Source organism: Tachyglossus aculeatus, chromosome 3 (genome assembly GCF_015852505.1).
Source record: "Tachyglossus aculeatus isolate mTacAcu1 chromosome 3, mTacAcu1.pri, whole genome shotgun sequence".
NCBI lineage: Eukaryota > Metazoa > Chordata > Mammalia > Monotremata > Tachyglossidae > Tachyglossus > Tachyglossus aculeatus.
In genome coordinates, this window is record NC_052068.1 from 52,406,813 (window position 1) to 52,423,729 (window position 16,917).

The 16,917-nt window shown below is 43.6% G+C and overlaps 1 protein-coding gene across 23 annotated transcripts in view; it reads left to right on the forward strand.

Moving 5' to 3' along the window:
* The window catches only part of ANK3 (ankyrin 3), a 710,530-nt gene that overhangs the window by 611,087 nt on the left and 82,526 nt on the right, over positions 1-16,917 (forward strand). For 12 of the 23 annotated variants that reach the window (XM_038743727.1, XM_038743734.1, XM_038743724.1 and 9 more), the window contains 3 exons: positions 3,145-3,268; positions 5,017-5,028; positions 8,020-8,122. In XM_038743727.1, coding sequence (XP_038599655.1) covers positions 3,145-3,268; positions 5,017-5,028; positions 8,020-8,122 — 239 coding nt within the window. The remainder of the gene's footprint in view (positions 1-3,144; positions 3,269-5,016; positions 5,029-8,019; positions 8,123-16,917) is intronic. The other 11 variants (XM_038743725.1, XM_038743739.1, XM_038743745.1 and 8 more) reach the window with 3 other exon arrangements.

Consider the following 16,917-nt stretch of genomic DNA (forward strand, 5'->3'; position numbering starts at 1 on the left):
TTGTCAGCTGTGTGACTTTGGGCAAGTCATTTAACTTCTCTGTGCCTCAGTTACATCATCTGGAAAATGGGGATTAAGACTGTGTTAGCCCCATGTGGGACAACCTGATACCTTGTATCTCCCCCAGCGCTTAGAACAGTGCTTGGCATATAGTAAGCGCTTAACATATACCATCATCATCATCATCATCATCATTTCTCTGTGTCCTCTCCATCCACTTAACAGTGAGCCCTAAATAACCGGCACTGCCCCGCCGTTCCTGGCTGCAGACAGAGCTGACCCTCGCAGAAGAGGGAGCTGGCCGAATTGTACTTACCAACCTCTTAGCACAGTGCTCTGCGCACAGATCGTGGTTTAGTGGAAACAGCCTGGGCTTGGGAGTCAGAGGTCGTGGGTTCTAATGCCGCCTCTGCCATTTGTCAGCTGTGTGACTTTGGGCCAGTCACTTCACTTCTCTGGGCCTCAGTTTCCTCATCTGTAAAAGGGGGACGGAGACTGTGAGCCCCACGTGAGACAACCTGATCACCTTGTATCCCCCCAGCGCTTATAACAGTGCTTGGCACATAGTAAGCGTTTAACAAATGCCATTATCATTGTTATTATTATTATTATATGGAATGAATGGCATCCCACGGTGCGCCTTCGCGGCTGCGGGGCGCGATTAGGGGCTGGTCCCGGGGGCGGCTGGCCTCGGTGTCGGATTACAGCCCGGTTGACCTCCGGCAGGGCCCCCCGACCCATTTACATGCCAATAACTCCGGTCCTCGCCTCGGCCCGACCAGCAAACTTTAATCCCCGCGGGAGGCGCTTGGGAAGGACTGGCCCCAGCACGGGGAGGGGAAGGAAGGGGGCGGGAGGAAGGGGGAGTTTTAACCACCCTGTCGCTTAGAACAGTGCTTTGCACATAGTAAGAGTTTAACAAATACTATTATTATTATTATTACTAATTGAGTCGGACTGAACTCAGTTGGTCTCCCCGAGCGGAGGAGGAGGACGGGGTGGGGGAGGGAAAGGGAGGTGGGGGAGGGAGGGAGGAAGAGGAGGAGGAGGGGGAAGAGGGGCAGGAGGGGGGAGGAGGAGGAGGGGGAAGAGGGGCAGGAGGAGGGGGAAGAGGGGCAGGAGGAAGAGGGACAGGAGGAAGAGGGAAGGGGAAGGGGGGAAGGGGGGAGGAGGAGGAGGAGGAGTGAGAGGAAGAGGAGGAGGAGGCCGGAGAGTCCCACGGACGCGGAGCTGATTGTGACTCTGCCCCCGGGCCTGTCCGGCCTGGGGAGGGGCGACAGACCGGCCTGGGGCGGGTGGATGGATTGTCTCTCTCTGTGGCCGAATTGTACTTTCCAAGCGCTTAGTCCAGTGCTCTGTACACAGTAAGCGCTCAATAAATACAATTGAATGAATGAATGAGTGGTTGGATGGATGGATGGCTTCCCGGAGGAGTAAGCGCTGGCTCTGTATTGGGGGAGAAGGAGGGGAAAGGGTGTCTTTGTGTTTGGGTGTCTGTGTGTGTTTTCCCGGAGGAGTAAAAGCTGGCTCTGCATTTAGGGGGAGGGGAGAGAGTGTGGCGTGTGATTGTGTGGGTATGTGTGTGTTTTTCTGAAGGAGTAAACCCTGGCTCTGCATTTGGCGGGGGGGGGGGGGGGGGGGGTGTTTGTGTGTGTGTTTTCCCGGAGGAGTAATGGCTGGCTTTGCATTTAGGGGGAGGGGAGAAGGTGTGTATGTGTGTGTTTGTGTGTGTGTTTTTCTGGAGGAATACGGGCTGGCTCTGCATTTAGGGGGAGCGGAGAGGGTGTGTATGTATGTGTTTGTCTCCATCCCCCCCCGTCTTACCTCCTTCCCTTCCCCACAGCACCTGTATATATGTTTGTACATATTTATTACTCTATTTTACTTGTACATATATGTTCTATTTATTTTATTTTGTTAATATGTTTGGTTTTGTTCTCTGTCTCCCCCTTCTTGACTGTGAGCCCACTGTTGGGTAGGGACTGTCTCTGTATGTTGCCAACTTGTACTTCCCAAGCGCTTAGTACAGTGTTCTGCACACAGTTAAGCGCTCAATAAATACGATTGATTGATTGATTTGTGTATGTGTTTTCCTGGAGAAGGACTGTTTCTGCATTTAGGGGGTGGGGAGGGGGATATGTGTGTGTGTGTGTGTGTGTGTGTGTGTGTGTGTGTTTTCCCGGAGGAGTAAGCGTTGGCTCTGCATTTAGAGGGAGGGGAAAGGGTGTGTTAGTGTGTGTATGTAGGGGGGAAGAGGGCTGGGTAAACTGAGGGAGGGTGTTCTGCGTTTCCAAAGAAATAGAACCTTCCCAGGAGGGTCTCAGTTCTCAGGAAACGCGTTTTGGGGGCGAGGGGCAGGGGCGGGCGGTGCCTTGTCCGGGGACTCGGTGGGTCTTTAACTCTTTCCCACCGGGCTCCGACTCCAGGCCGAACTCTTCTGGTCTTCTCCCCGCCCCCACCCCCTAGAAGCCCTCCAAAGCTGTTGCTTCAGGGTTAATTAACCTCCGAGGGGTTTAAGGTTTCCCACCCCACCCCCCGAGAGTATTTAAAGGATTAGAGTCATCGGGATGAATTTCTAATTCAGGGTAACGGGCACCAGTGGAATAAATTTATAGCTTTGGGGGACTTTAACTCGTTTCAGCTCCCTCCCCGAGGAATCATGATGTGCCCGCAAGGCCCTTGCTTTGTAACACACGTGCTTGTCCCACGCTTCAAGAAGTGGGTAATTCGGAATGTGTTTCCCAGGAGAAACCGGTCATTTTGTGGGGAAAGGGACTCCCGACCCCCCCAGGCCCTCTGGCCCTTCACATGTGCCTTGCAGGATGCCGCGATCAATTGTCCTGGCTTTCCTAGCAACCTAGGGGAAAATAGGTTTAAAAGCCATGTTCGAGACACTGCTTAAACTGTTTGAATTCGTCTAAATCAGGAATCCTGTATATATTCTCCCCCCACCCCCCTACCCCCAAACCTCCTTAAAATAAGGCCCGAACTCGGACCTGCTAATATGGGAAAACGCCTTTGGGGATGAATAGGAAGTGATTGATGATCTGCCAGCGGCCGTAGGGGAGAGTCTTGTGAAATAACTGACCCAAGGCCCTCTATGCAGCGGGTGGCTTCTGATTTTAGCTTGCTTGATCTTGGCAGGTGAAGATGCCATGACGGGTGACACGGACAAATATCTTGGGCCACAGGACCTGAAAGAGCTGGGAGATGATTCCCTGCCCGCGGAAGGATACATGGGCTTTAGTTTAGGCGCTCGCTCTGCCAGGTATTCTGTGTTGTTTTTTGTGTTTCTTGCATCCGCTGCACCTTGAGTATTACTCTGTCATAAAATTCTGTCTTTTCTGGCCTTAAAAGATATGTATTTTGATCGGCGAAAATGTATTTTGGGGCTGTGGGTCACTTACAGAAACATCCAGGCTTGGCTATTTTAAGTTCCCCGGTTTTAGCCATATTAATATGTAGGGCTGAACAAATTAACTGCTCTTTCTTTTTTTCTGCTGTACTGTCATACATCAAACATAATATCCCAAGCTGTGATCGGCAAACTGGGAGACCCTATATAGAACTGAGGTTTCGAAGGAAACTTTTTACTCTCTAGAGGAAGGAAATCTCAGTTGTCAGTGAGCAGAACACTCCTGTTTATCGATTCCTTTCTTTACTCCATTGTCCATCTGATGGAAACAGTGGTTGGGACCAAAACAAATTCGCCATTACATTGTACTTTCCAAGCGCTTAGTACAGTGCTCTGCGCACATTAAGCGCTCAATAAATACGATTGAATGAATATTAATGCTGCCTCTTTTTTTTCTTCTTTACTGGTGAAAGCTCAGATGAGATAACCCTATTCCCCAAACCGCCTTACAAGGCTGTGTATCTTCGTTAAATCTACCGTATTATTTATGTGGAAGGAGGAAGAAAAGCTTTTCCTGATAGAGAATGTTCCTGTTTGCCAAGATGTAGCGGGCAATTGATTTCATTCTTTCTTGTGTTTAGCGCTAAAGGTTTGGATAAGTGGAAACTTGGCCGTAACTCACTTTTGAAATGCTAGAAACCACCTTGAATGTGTGTAGAATGTGGAGATTGGTTCCTCTAGTGGTGGATTAACTGCATGTTTGCTGACAGTCAAATGATTTTGAAGCTAATAATTAAACCTCCCAAACCAGAACCCTGGGGACATTTTCCTATGGTTTAATGATCTGTTGTAAAACGTTTCATTGTCTGACGGTGAATGGCGCTTCCCACAAAGTAAAGATGTTTATCCTTCAGTCTTTTGTTGCGGATGCCTCAGAGATCCAAGCCTGCCTTCTGAATGGGCTCTTCTTTGTTTTAATCAATTAGGGTATCTCTAACCCCGCACAATTTAATAAGATTTTTGTTTTACAACTGACGACCATCGGGGAACCCCAGAAATTTGAACATAGCTGGTGAATAGAATAGAATTAAACGTAGGGAAAAAAAATGTTTATAATCTGTGGTATTCCTACCTAACCACTCACGGTTACGAATTTTTTAACACTAAAATTAAAACCTTGTGTGCATTTTAGGACAGAGTTTTGTTCTTTGATCCACGTCACATATTAATAGGTGAGCTGTGCCTACCTGTGTCTGTGGAAGATCCTGAAAGGAGTTGAAATCCAGCAAGGAGATCTTGGTCAGGCAGGCGATTTCATTGAGAGTGTTATTTTATTTGTCTGGAGAGAGTCTTAAGGTTTCCATATTTCTGAGTTTACAGCGCCATTATTATTTGCTGCTACTCTATGTAACCCATTTCTACATCAGCAAAATCTACATATGTTATGCTCAGAGCCAAAAAAAAAGAAAAAGAAAAAAACTATGGGGTACCCGATCAGAGCACGTTGTGATTTAATCAAGTAAAATATTCTGAGTGTAACATTAAGGAATGAGTGCATTCAACGTGTCAAGTCATTCAGCCATAGCACTTTTATTTTTCATGTCTGATTCTTTGCTTTCTGTTTCTCTTATTTCTTTTCCCTTATACATTTCTTAAAATAGTCCTAAGATCAGGTAAGGAGACACAGCACCGTTTTTCGTTTTTGTGCTCTTCCCTGCCTCATTTTTATGTTATTCAGCATTGTGGTAAGATGTGATGTGCTTTTTTTGTGCTCAATATTAAAACATTAGTGTTTTGTGAATCTGTACAATATGACAAAATTGGCAATTCATTTTGAGGCTTTGATCAGAAACGTTAAATTAGTATGTGGTTACATGGATAACAGAATGGAGAGCAACTGAATTAGTACTCGAAAGGACTTTGTTCCAATAAGTTCTGTAAGATGCATGAGGTTATTGGAGACTTTTAAACTGGGGAAAATGAATGGTTTCAGCTTCTTTTTGTTCGCTGGATTTTTTTAAATAGTGACTTGGAATACCTTTTTAAAAGTTATCTTTTAGCATTTCCAATTTATAACTTTCAGGGTGCATTTACATGCACAATATTACAGGGCTTTTTCACTGCACACTTTTCACTTTTTCAGAAGTAAAATTTCCCAGTTTTCATGGTATATGAACTTTGGTGCCTTAATAATTCACATTATAATTAGCAGGATTTTGAAATCCACTGACATCTATATTTATTCAAAGGGAATAACCTTGAGAAAGTCAGGAGCCTGAGCTGGGATGCTGGAAATTTAAGAAGAGTTTTTGTGTTTTGTTTGTTGTTTACTGTCATGCGAAGCAGCATGGCTTAGTGGAAAGAGCCCGGGCTTGGGAGTCAGAAGTCATGGGTTCTAATCCCAGCTCTGCCACTTGTCAGCTGTGACCTTGGGCAAGTCAATTCACTTCTCAATGCCTCATTTCCCTCATCTGTAAAATGGGGATTAGGACTGTGAATCCCATGTGGGACAACCTGATTACCTTGCATCTCCCCCAGCGCTTAGAACAGTGCTTGGCACATAGTAAGCATTTAACAAATACCATCATTATTATTATAATTGTTATGAGGCTCTCATCATCATCATCATCAATCGTATTTATTGAGCACTTACTGTGTGCAGAGCACTGTACTAAGCGCTTGGGAAGTAGTGGTGAGTGGCAGTTGTCAGACCTTTCTTTGCTTTAGCAGACTGGAGGAATTTTCCTCCTGAAAATCTCTTGTGGTTCAAGTGGTTGAATGGCCTGGGACCCAGAGAGTCACCACCTCCCCTCCCCATGATGGTACAAAGGCAAACTTGGATTCATTCATTCATTCAGTCGTATTTATTGAGCACTTACTGTGTGCAGAGCACTATACTAAGTGAGTGGATGGTCATGGAATATTGGCCAATGTTAGAAATATTATGTAGGGTCTCTTGAAGAGATTCATTCTCAACTAGAGATTCACCTCTTCTACATATGAGCTCCCTGAATTTTTCCCTCTTCTATGTAGTTTAACTTATTTCCTCTCCTCCCATTCAGCCCACCCCTCCATGTCACTGATTCCTTGGGTGGTGAGCTGAAGGGTGGTTGCTCTTGAGAAGAAGGAATAGCAATAAGAAGACTAGACAGGTGGGGAAATAAGGGAAGAATTGGAGGTAGAATAGAGAAGAAGGAGGAACGTGTTCAGCCTGAAGGGAGAAGAAAAAGAAAAGACTGGGGAGGAAAGGGGGATTTAAGGGAGTGAGACCTGTTCAGTAGAGAGTAGGTAGAGTTGTTCTTTAGTTCAGAGACATAGCTGTTCCCAGTGAGATCACATCAATGGATGTGAATGTTACTGAAAGAGAATCTCTTGCTCATTTGCACATGTGGTTCATGAAGATAGAGTGGTGCATACTTTTCCCCCACCCACAACTCTATCAATCAGTGCTATTCATTGAACACTTACCGTGTGCAGAGCACTGTTCTAAGTACTTGGGAAAGTACAATGCAACACTATTGGTAGATAGATATGACGGTATTTAAGTGCTTACTATGTGCCAAGCACTGCTCTAACCTGCCCACAAGGAGCTCCCACCAACAGTGGGAGGGGAAAGAGCAGGACATGTGCTTGATTTGATTTTATAGTATTGATGATACCTTGTGCTGAGCCATCCATACTGCCATTCAATCTCCCTGCATCCAGCCACATTCACTGTGGGACAGCTGGTAAGGAGAATGGGTGCAATTTGTAGCCACAGAACAGTTTATCTCTGAGACCTCAACAGTGGTTGAAATTGCTTTGTCTTCCCCTACTTAGTAAGCCAACTAGGAAGATTAGGCCAATTAAAGAAGTAGGCTTTATGATGTCCAAACTAATGAAAGGCAAAATCCCTGCTTGCTTGTTGCTATTATTTTATTCCTGGAGTCAGGCAAGCAGGTAGAGACAGACATGCTCAGTCAGTGTCAACAGACACCCTAAATTCAGTGTGGATTACCCAGGCAGTGGAGACAGGACCACCTTCTCTGTTGGCACCATCTCAATTTCTTCTGCTGAGTCGTAGCTATAAAATAAGAGCCTATTTAAAGCAAGCAACATTCTTGGGCATAAGACTAAACTTCAATCAAATCCAGCAGTTTATAATTCCCAGTCAAAGAAAGCCAGCCAGATAAATAGCCTTAACCCACCTGTGAGGTCTTACCTTGTGTTCCAGTGGTTCAAAATCAAGGGCACCGTTGGACCGGATCCTAGAAAACAGAGTATACTAAACACAACTTTCATCCTCAGAAAAGTTTCTCAAGTTCAAATTTAGGGACTCTTAACAGCAATCCTGCAGTTACTCAATTATTGCATAGATTCAGTTGCTATACTGAAATAATGAAAATAGTCCATAAATTTCATTTTTTCACTGATGCAACCAAATTGGTCTAAATGAAACATCCAGTCACCGAGAATTTTGATTTTATTCATTTATTAAGCTGAAAAACATTTTTTTTTTTAAAAAGGGAACTATCCCTTTTTTGCTTTAGGGAGCATTTTCTTTCTATTCAATTGATTCTTTATGTTATCATCTTTTGCTGTTCCTTGGAACTTGCATGCATTAACTTTTTTTTATTCATCTCATTGTCATCAACCTGTTCAATGGTTAATTGTAAATACAACAGCCTCCGCTCCTTCAGTTCGGATAGGTCCTACACCTTGAACCGAAGCTCCTACGCACGAGACAGCATGATGATCGAAGAGCTACTTGTGCCAACAAAGGACCCGGTATGTACTGTCTTTTCAGTTATTTATGAGCTGTACTTATTTAGCATTCATATTACTTTTCAGATCCCTGGGACAGTGACCCCTGAAAGGATCACTATTATATCATGGTGGAAATCATGAATTGTGCCAAGGCAAGGGTAGCTTTCAATTGATTAACTCAGTGGAGCTAGTAATTTGAGAAAGTGTTGAACTAGGATTAAACTGGGATTTTAAGAAAATCAATCTGTATTATATTGAATGGTACTTGTTAGATGCTTACTGTGTGCCAGGCACTGTACTAAGCACAGGCATAGGCACAAGATAATCAGGTTGGACACAGTCCCTGTCCTTCAGGGGTTCACAGTCCAAGGTGGAAGGAGGAGGGTTTAATCCCCATTTTACAGATGAGGTAACTGAAGCACAGAGGAGTTAAGGGACTTAAGCAAGGTTATATAGCAGAAAATTGGAGGAGTTGGGATTAGAACCCAAGTTCTCCTACTTCCAAGCCTTCTTTCCACCAGGCTACATGCCTATTGAAATATTCATTCATTCATTCAATTGTATTTATTGAGCGCTTACTGTGTGCAGAGCACTGTACTAAGTGCTTGGGAAGTACACGTCGGCAACATATAAAGACAGTCCTTACCCAGCAATGGGATCACAGTCTAGAAGGGTGAGACAGACAACAAAACAAAACAAGTAGACAGGTGTAAAAACCGTCAGAATAAATAGAATTATAGCTGTATGCACATCATTCATAAAATAGAGTAGTAAATATGTACAAGTAAAATAGAGTAATAAATATTGAAAATGGCCTCCTTGAGAATGCCATTCATGGCCTCCCAGACCTCTTTGTATGGGTCCACTGGATGTGCAGAATTGAAAAGAAACTAACAAGCGTTGTCATAGTGTTTATCACTTGGTGCTCTTTTAGCTTGGGTGTGATTCACTGAGTTGGATGAGCAAAAGGTTGGACTTTGCCAGAGGGTTTGTTTTTGATAATTATTTTAAATCAAATTATCCTTAGATATAACCTCAAGTTTTCAAAGCTGTTTGGCATTTGAAACCATGAAGCTTGGGCCAAATTCAGTTTTTTCTCCTTCCCCTCTTGGATTTCTTGACTTTTTGTAGCCAATTAAATTCATCCACTATTTATGTGGTCACCAGAGGCCCTCTATCCTAATCCTGGCTCTGACATTTACCTCCTCTATGACCATGGGCAAGTCAGTTAACTTTTGTGCCTCAGTTCCCTTATCTGCAAAATGGGGATTCAAAATGGGGATTCAATACCTGTTCTTCCTTCCTACTTAGACTGTGAACCAAATGGGGACCTAATTACCTTGTATCTACCCCAGCGCTTAGTACAGTGCTTGGCATATGGTGAGCCTTAACAAATATCACAATTATTATTCACAAGAATGGTTCCCACCTATTGTTTTCTTAAAGCCATTGCAGTCACAAGATCATAGCCCACAACTGATGTGAATTTTTTTTTATGGAGAGTGTGTGACTTGAAACGTGTGGAATTGTTATTAGGTGACATGGAAAAAATGGAAAAAATTTATTGGCCAGTATACGGAACTATAAAAGTGTTTTAAAGGAGGTTAAGAATGTGTGACCCCATCATGAATTGTTGTTCAGATATCTTTTATCACCCCAACTGTTGTGCAGTCAAGGCAAAGTGAAGCGATGACTTTGTCAAGTCATTTATCATAGCCAAATTGGTAATTATCATGCATTAACTAACTAGATTTTAAGGCTAGGTCCTGTCTAGACTGATTAGTTCTCAGGTTAATAAAGTGACAAGGTGCTTAATGTGCTTAATTCCAAGTCTATAATAAATATTTTATTGAGCTATATTACTTAGAATATTTTTAAGACATAGACTGACCAGTAAATAATGTAACGTTCCGGAAGACAAATGTCTCTTGTTAAATGATTGCAGATACTTGCAGTTGTATTTGAAGTGGTGATTGAAACAGGCAGGAAATTTTTCTCAAGTTTCCACAGTAATTATCTAGGTTACTTGAGAATTAGCATAATGGTCCTCACTCACTGTTAAGCAATGTCCAGTTCTCTAATCAATCTCTATTTATTGAGCGGTTACTATGTGCACAGCACTGTACTAAGCATTTGGGAGAATACAATGCAAAGGATTAACAGACACGTTCCCAGCCGAAAACAAACTTCCACTGGATCCCAAGACTTTCTTTTAGAAAAAGCGTATTTTGAAGGCATGGATTCCAAACATGTATAATGCTGTGCCCCAGGTGGGCACTCAACAAATAGAGAAGCAGCATGGCTCAGTGGAAAAGAGCATGGGCTTTGGAGTCAGAGGTCATGGGTTCAAATCCTGGCTCTGCCAACTGTCAGTTTTGTGACTTTAGGGAAGTCACTTAACTCCTCTGTGCCTCAGTTACCTCAACTGTAAAATGAGGATGAATACTGTGAGCCCCATGTGGGACAACCTGATCACCTTGTAACCTCCCCAGTGCTTAGAACAATGCTTTGCAATAGTAAGTGCTTAATAAAATGCCATAATTATTATTATTATTGTACTCAGTGATTGATTGCTAATCCTTCAGGATAGAAATAAGAAGCCTGGCTTCCACAGAGGAGCATTAAGAAAGAACTGAACTCCCATGGAGGAAGTTTATGAGTTATTGCTTTATGGAATCAGCCTGACAAATCTGTCAATCAATCTCTGGTATTTATTGAGTGCTTGCTGTGTGCAGAGCATTATTCTGAAGTCTTAGGAGAGTACAATATAAAAGAGTTGGGAGACACATTCCCTGACCACACACAGCTTACAGTCTAGAGAGGGAGACAGGTATTAAAATGAATTACAGTATGTACATAAATGCTGTGAGGCTGAAGGTAGGGTGAGTAAAGGGTACAAATCCAATTACAGAAGGGCAAAGGAGTAGGGGAAATGAGGGCTTAACTGGGAAAGACCTCTTGGAAGAGATGCGATTTTTACTAAGGCTTTGAAGGTGGGGAGAGTGATGGTGTGTTGGATATGAAGCGGGAGGGAGTTCCAGGCTGGAGACGGGACATGGGAGAAAAGTCAATGGAAAGATAGATGAAATCAAAGACCAGCAAGTAGGATGGAGTTAGAAGATCTGTCTCCCCCTTTTAGACTGTGAGCCCACTGTTGGGTAGGGACTGTCTCTATATGTTGCCAATTTGTACTTCCCAAGCGCTTAGTACAGTTCTGTGCACATAGTAAGCGCTCAATAAATACGATTGATGATGATGATGATGATGAAGAGCAAAGTGAGAATGCTGGGTTGTAGTAGAAATCAGTGAGTAAGATAGTGGGGGCAAGATAATTGACTGTTTTAAAGCCAATGGTAAAGAGTTTCTGTTTAATGCAGCTGTAGATGGGCAAACAGCTGCAAACAGAAACCACAGATTGTCAACTCTATGGTGTTTCCACTGACAGTGTATGGATCCGAAAGCTGGACAGTGAAAAAACAGGATAGAAAGAATATCGATTCTTTGGAAATGTGGCATTGGAGAAGGCTTTTGCGAATACCATGGACTGCCCAAAAAACAAACAAAATGGATTTTGGATTTAAACAAATTAAACCAAAGTTGTCTTTGGAAGGCCAAGTGACTAGACTTAGCATATTTGGAACACATAATCAGGAGGACTGATTCTCTGGAGAAAACACTAATGCTAGGAAAAGTCCAGGGAAAATGTAGAGGAGGCAGAGCAGGGGCTAAATGGATAGAGACCATAATAATGATAACGGAAGAACCATTAGGGGAAGCAGCATGGCTCAGTGGAAAGAGAACGGGCTTTGGAGTCAGATTTCAGGGGTTCAAATCCCGGCTCCTCCAATTGTCAGCTGTGTGACTTTGGGCAAGTCACTTAACTTCTCTGTGCTTCAGTTACCTCACTTGTAAAATGGGGATTAAGACTGTGAGCCCCCCGTGGGACAACCTGATCACCTTGTAACCTCCCCAGTGCTTAGAACTGTGCTTTGCACATAGTAAGCGCTTAATAAATGCTATCATTATTATTATTATAAAGGTTGTGGATTATAGCAGAGGACAGAATGTTCTGGAGAAAGTATATCCATGGAGTCGCTATGAATTGGAAATGACTCAACAGCATTTAATAAAAAGTACAGTGCTCTGCACACAGTAAGCATTCAATAAATATGATTCAGTGAATGAATAATAATAGATGGGCAAACATTGGAGGTTTCTGAGGAGTGGGGAGGCATGAGCTGAGTGGTTTTGTAGAACATTGCAGAGTGAAGTATAGACTGAAGCGGGGAGAGACCGGAGATAGGGAGGTCAGAGAGGAAGCAGGATATGTGCTTGGATCAGCAGAGTAGCAGTTTGGCTGGAGAGAATAGGGCAGATTTTAGCAATATTATGAAGATAGAAATAACAGGATTTGTGACAGATTGAGTGTGTGGATTGAATGAGATGAGTCAAGGACATTGCCAAGGTTATGGGCTTGTGAGCCAAGTAGGTTGGTGGTGCTGTCTACAGTGATGGAAAAGTCAGGGAGAAGACAGGGTTTGTGTGGGAAGATTAATTCTATTTTGGACAAGTTAAGTTTGAGTTGTTGGCAGGACATCCAAGTAGAGATGTCCTGAAGGCAGGAGGAAATGTGAGACTGCAGAGGAGAAAGATCAGGGCTGAAGATGTAGATTTGAAAATCATTGGCATAGATAAGTGAGTTGAAGGTATGGGAGTGAATGAGTTCTCCAAGGGAGTGGGTGTAGATGGACTCTGTAAGAGAGGACCCAGAAGTTAGCCTTGTGGGGCTCTCACAGAAGGAGCTTCTGAAAGAGACTGAATGGCCAGAGAGATAGGAGGAGACCAGGAGAGATCAGTGTCAGTGAAGCCAAGGCTAGATAATGTTTCCATGAGAAGGGGGTGGTCCGCAGTGTTGAAAGCAGCTGAGAGGCCAAGGAGGATTATGTTGGAGTAGAGGCTGTTGGATTTGGCAAGGGAAGCAGCGTGGCTCAGTGGAAAGAGCACGGGCTTGGGAGTCAGAGGTTATGGGTTTGAATCCTGACTCTGCCAGTTGTCAGCTGTGTGACTTTGGGGAAGTCACTTAACTTCTCTGTGCCTCAGTGACCTCACCTGTAAAATGGGGATTAAGACTGTGATACCCTTGTGGGACAACCTGATCACCTTGTAACCTCCCCAGCACTTAGAACAGTGCTTTGCACATAGTAAGTGCTTAATAAATGCTATTGTTATTATTATTATTATCATTACCTATCTTTGAGAGGGCAGTTTCTGTGGAGTGAAGAGGGAGGTAGGCATATGGGAGGGGGTCCAGGAGAGAAATGGAGAACAGGAAGCAGAGACAGCCATTGTAGACAACTCACCCAAGGAGTGTGGAGAGGAATGGTAGGAGGGAGATGGGGCAATAACTGGAGAGAGCTGTGGGGTCAAGGGAGGATTCTTTTAGGATAGGAGAAGCATAAGTATGTTTGAAAGCAGTGGGGAAGAAGCCATTGGAGAATTAACGTTTGAAGATGGAGGTCAGGGAGGAATATAAAGAAGTGGCAAGTGTTTTGATAAGGAGAAGCAGCATGGCTTAGTGGAAAGAGCAAGGGCTTGGGAGTCAGAGGATGTGGGTTCTAATCCTGGCTCCGCCACTTGTCTGCTGTGTGACCTGGGGCAAAATACTCAACTTCTCTGTGCCTCAGTTACCTAATCTGTGGGATTAAGACTGTGATCTCCACATGGGACAACCCGATTACCTCATTCCACCCCAAGGCTTAGAACAGTGCTTGGCATATAGTAAGTGTTTAGCAAATACCATAATTAATATTATTATTATTATTAATGTGATGGGATGAGATGGTAGGCTCAGTTGGAAGGGTAGATTTTTGAGAGTAGGCAGGAGAACTCTTCTTGAGACTGCTGGGAAAGATGGGGGAGTTGAAGAAGGGGCAAGAAGAGGGAGGAACTGGAGAGGAGCAAAGGAGATTTTAGGGAAATCATGCCTGATGGTTTCAATTTTCTCAATAAAGTATGTGGCTCAGTCATTAGGGCAAGAAATTAGGCGTGGTGGAAGGACAGGGATTTGAGAAGGGAGTTAAAAGTCTGAAACAACTGGCAAGGGCAGTAGGCACTGGAGTCAATAAAGGATGGAGGAATACAGTTGTCGAGCAGAGGAGAGAGCAGTAATAAAACAGGTGAGGATGAAGTTGAAATGGACAAAGTCAGCCCTGTTACCTAGATAGCCTCCTGTAACAGCTGGTGCTCAGGAGCGAAGGAAGTATACTGTGGAGATGATCCAGGGCTATATGTTAGTTGTGGGAGATTGGTGAATGGATAGCAGAGCAAATTAATTTGAGTTCAGTAGAGAGGTTGGTATTGAGGGTGTCAATTGGGTGACCATGTGTAACCATGGTCAGTGAGAGTATAGCATTAATACTCTGACCAGTCACATGAACTTGTCTCCAGGTGACTCCCTAGTTTATTCAATTGTATTGAATTGCAGTTCTCATTGAACTGCATTGTCAAAAGAAGCAGAGCTGCTTATGAGAAGCAGCGTGGCTCAGTGGAAAGAGCCCGGGCTTTGGAGTCAAAGGTCGTGGGTTCAAATCCGCTCCGCCACTTGTCAGCTGTGTGACTTTGGGCAAGTTACTTGACTTCTCTGTGCCTCAGTTCCCTCATCTGTAAAATGGGGATTAAGTCTGTGAGCCCCACGTGGGACAACCTAATCACTTTGTATCCTCCCCAGCGCTTAGAACAGTGCTTTGCACATAGTAAGCGCTTAATAAATGCCATCATCATTATTATTATTATTATTATTATTGAGTGCTTACTGTGTGCAGAAAACTGTACTAAGTGCTTGGAAAGTACAATTCAGCAACAAAGAGAGACAATCCTTGCCCACAATGGGCTCACAGTCTAGGGGAGGGGGGAGACAGACATCAAAACAAGCAAACAGGCATCAGTAGCATCAATATAAACAAATAGAATTATAGATATGTACATATATATATACAAATGCTATGGGGGGGCTAGAGCAAAGGGAGTGAGTCGGTGCAATGGGGAGGGGAGGGGAAGCTGAGGAAGAGGGGGGCTTAGTCTGGGAAGACCTCCTGGAGGAGGTGAGCCTTCAGTAGGGCTTTGAAGGGGGAAATGTGACTGGTGGATTTGAGGAGGGGGGGCATTCCAGGTCAGAGGTAGGACGTGGGCCAGGGGTCAACTGCAGGACAGGTGAGCAGGCGGCACAGTGAGAAGGTTAGTACCAGAGAAGCAGAGTGAGTGGGCTGGGATGTAGAAGGAAATAAGGGAGGTGAGGTAGGAGGGGGCAAGGTGATGGAGAGCTTTGAAACCAAAAGTGAGGAGTTTTTGCTTGATATGGAGGTTGATAGGCAACCACTGGAGATTTTTGAGGAGTTGGATGATATGCCCAGAAGGTTTCTGTTGAAAGATAATCCGGGCATCAGAGTGAAGTATAGACTTAGTGGGGAGAGACAAGAAGTTAGGAGATCAGAAAGGATGCTGTTGCAGTATAGATGATATATATGACTATATAGATAGTTTATTGTAACCATTACCTACTGTCAGCAGCGTCTTAGTTTTGGGGATGATGAGCAGTAGACAACAAATAAAAATATTGTTATAAAGATCCCTCCACTCCCTCTCCTTAGCCCTACTAGTGTGCAAACCATTGAATCAATCCATTAGGCAGATATTGCAGAGTGCATCATTTCTCTTCACATTTACTTGCTCTTTAATAATAATAATAATAATAATAATAATGGCATTTATTAAGCACTTACTATGTGCAAAGCACTGTTCTAAGCGTGTTGTGAGGCAACACGTACAGAACTGGAACTCTGATAACCTAGCAATCGCAGGAGAGCCAGTTTACAAGCATTCCCAACCCTACCCTTCTCTGCACTCCAGCAGGAAAATTGATATAGCATCTAAATTTAAATGCTCCGTGGGTATTTGGCTGGGAGGGTGGTTACAGGGTGGGGCTCAGAATATAATGTGCTGTCAACAAGACTGCCCTCTATCCCTCGATTTTCAGCCCTTGGCTAGTAAACTTGGCAGCAGCAGTTCAATTTGAAGTAATTCTACTATTGGCTCTCATTTAAGAAGATTACAGCAGGTATCATAATCCAGGGAATTGGGGCATCCTGGAGATATTATCTAGTTGGGATTAGGGTGAAGGTAACCAACACTATTTGATTTTTCTCATTGCCCGAATCTTCAGAAAAGAGGCATGGTTAATTTCAGGGGAAAGATTGTGGGATAGAAGACCAGACAACTTGGTTCTAGTTTATCTCAGCCTTGAGTTTTACAGTGTGATCTTGGGTAACCCTGAGGGGCTGTTTCCTCACATGTTGAATGGGATAGAAATATCCGTTCTTGAGGACAAATGTAGAATTGGTGTGAACAAATTTTGGAAAATATAAATGCAATGCAGATTCAAGGTGATATTACTATTCATTCATTCATTCAGTCATTTATTGAGCATTTACTGTGTGCAGAGCACTGCACTAAGTGCTTGGGAGAGTACAATACAGCAATAAACAGTCACATTCCCTGCCCACAACAGGTTTACAGTCTAGAGTGGGGGAGACAGACCATTAATATAAATAAATAAAATTACAGATATGTACATAAGTGCTTTGGAGCTGGGAGCAGGGAAGAGCAAAGGAAACAAGTCAGGGCGATGCAGAAGGGAGTGGGAGATGATTTTGCTAATATGTATTATTGCCATTATTATTCACCCTTTCCTAAACTACTGTACAACTTCTGGCTCAGTTTGTGGTGACTGGGGTATGCCTAGCAGTTGTAAAGAAGTAGAG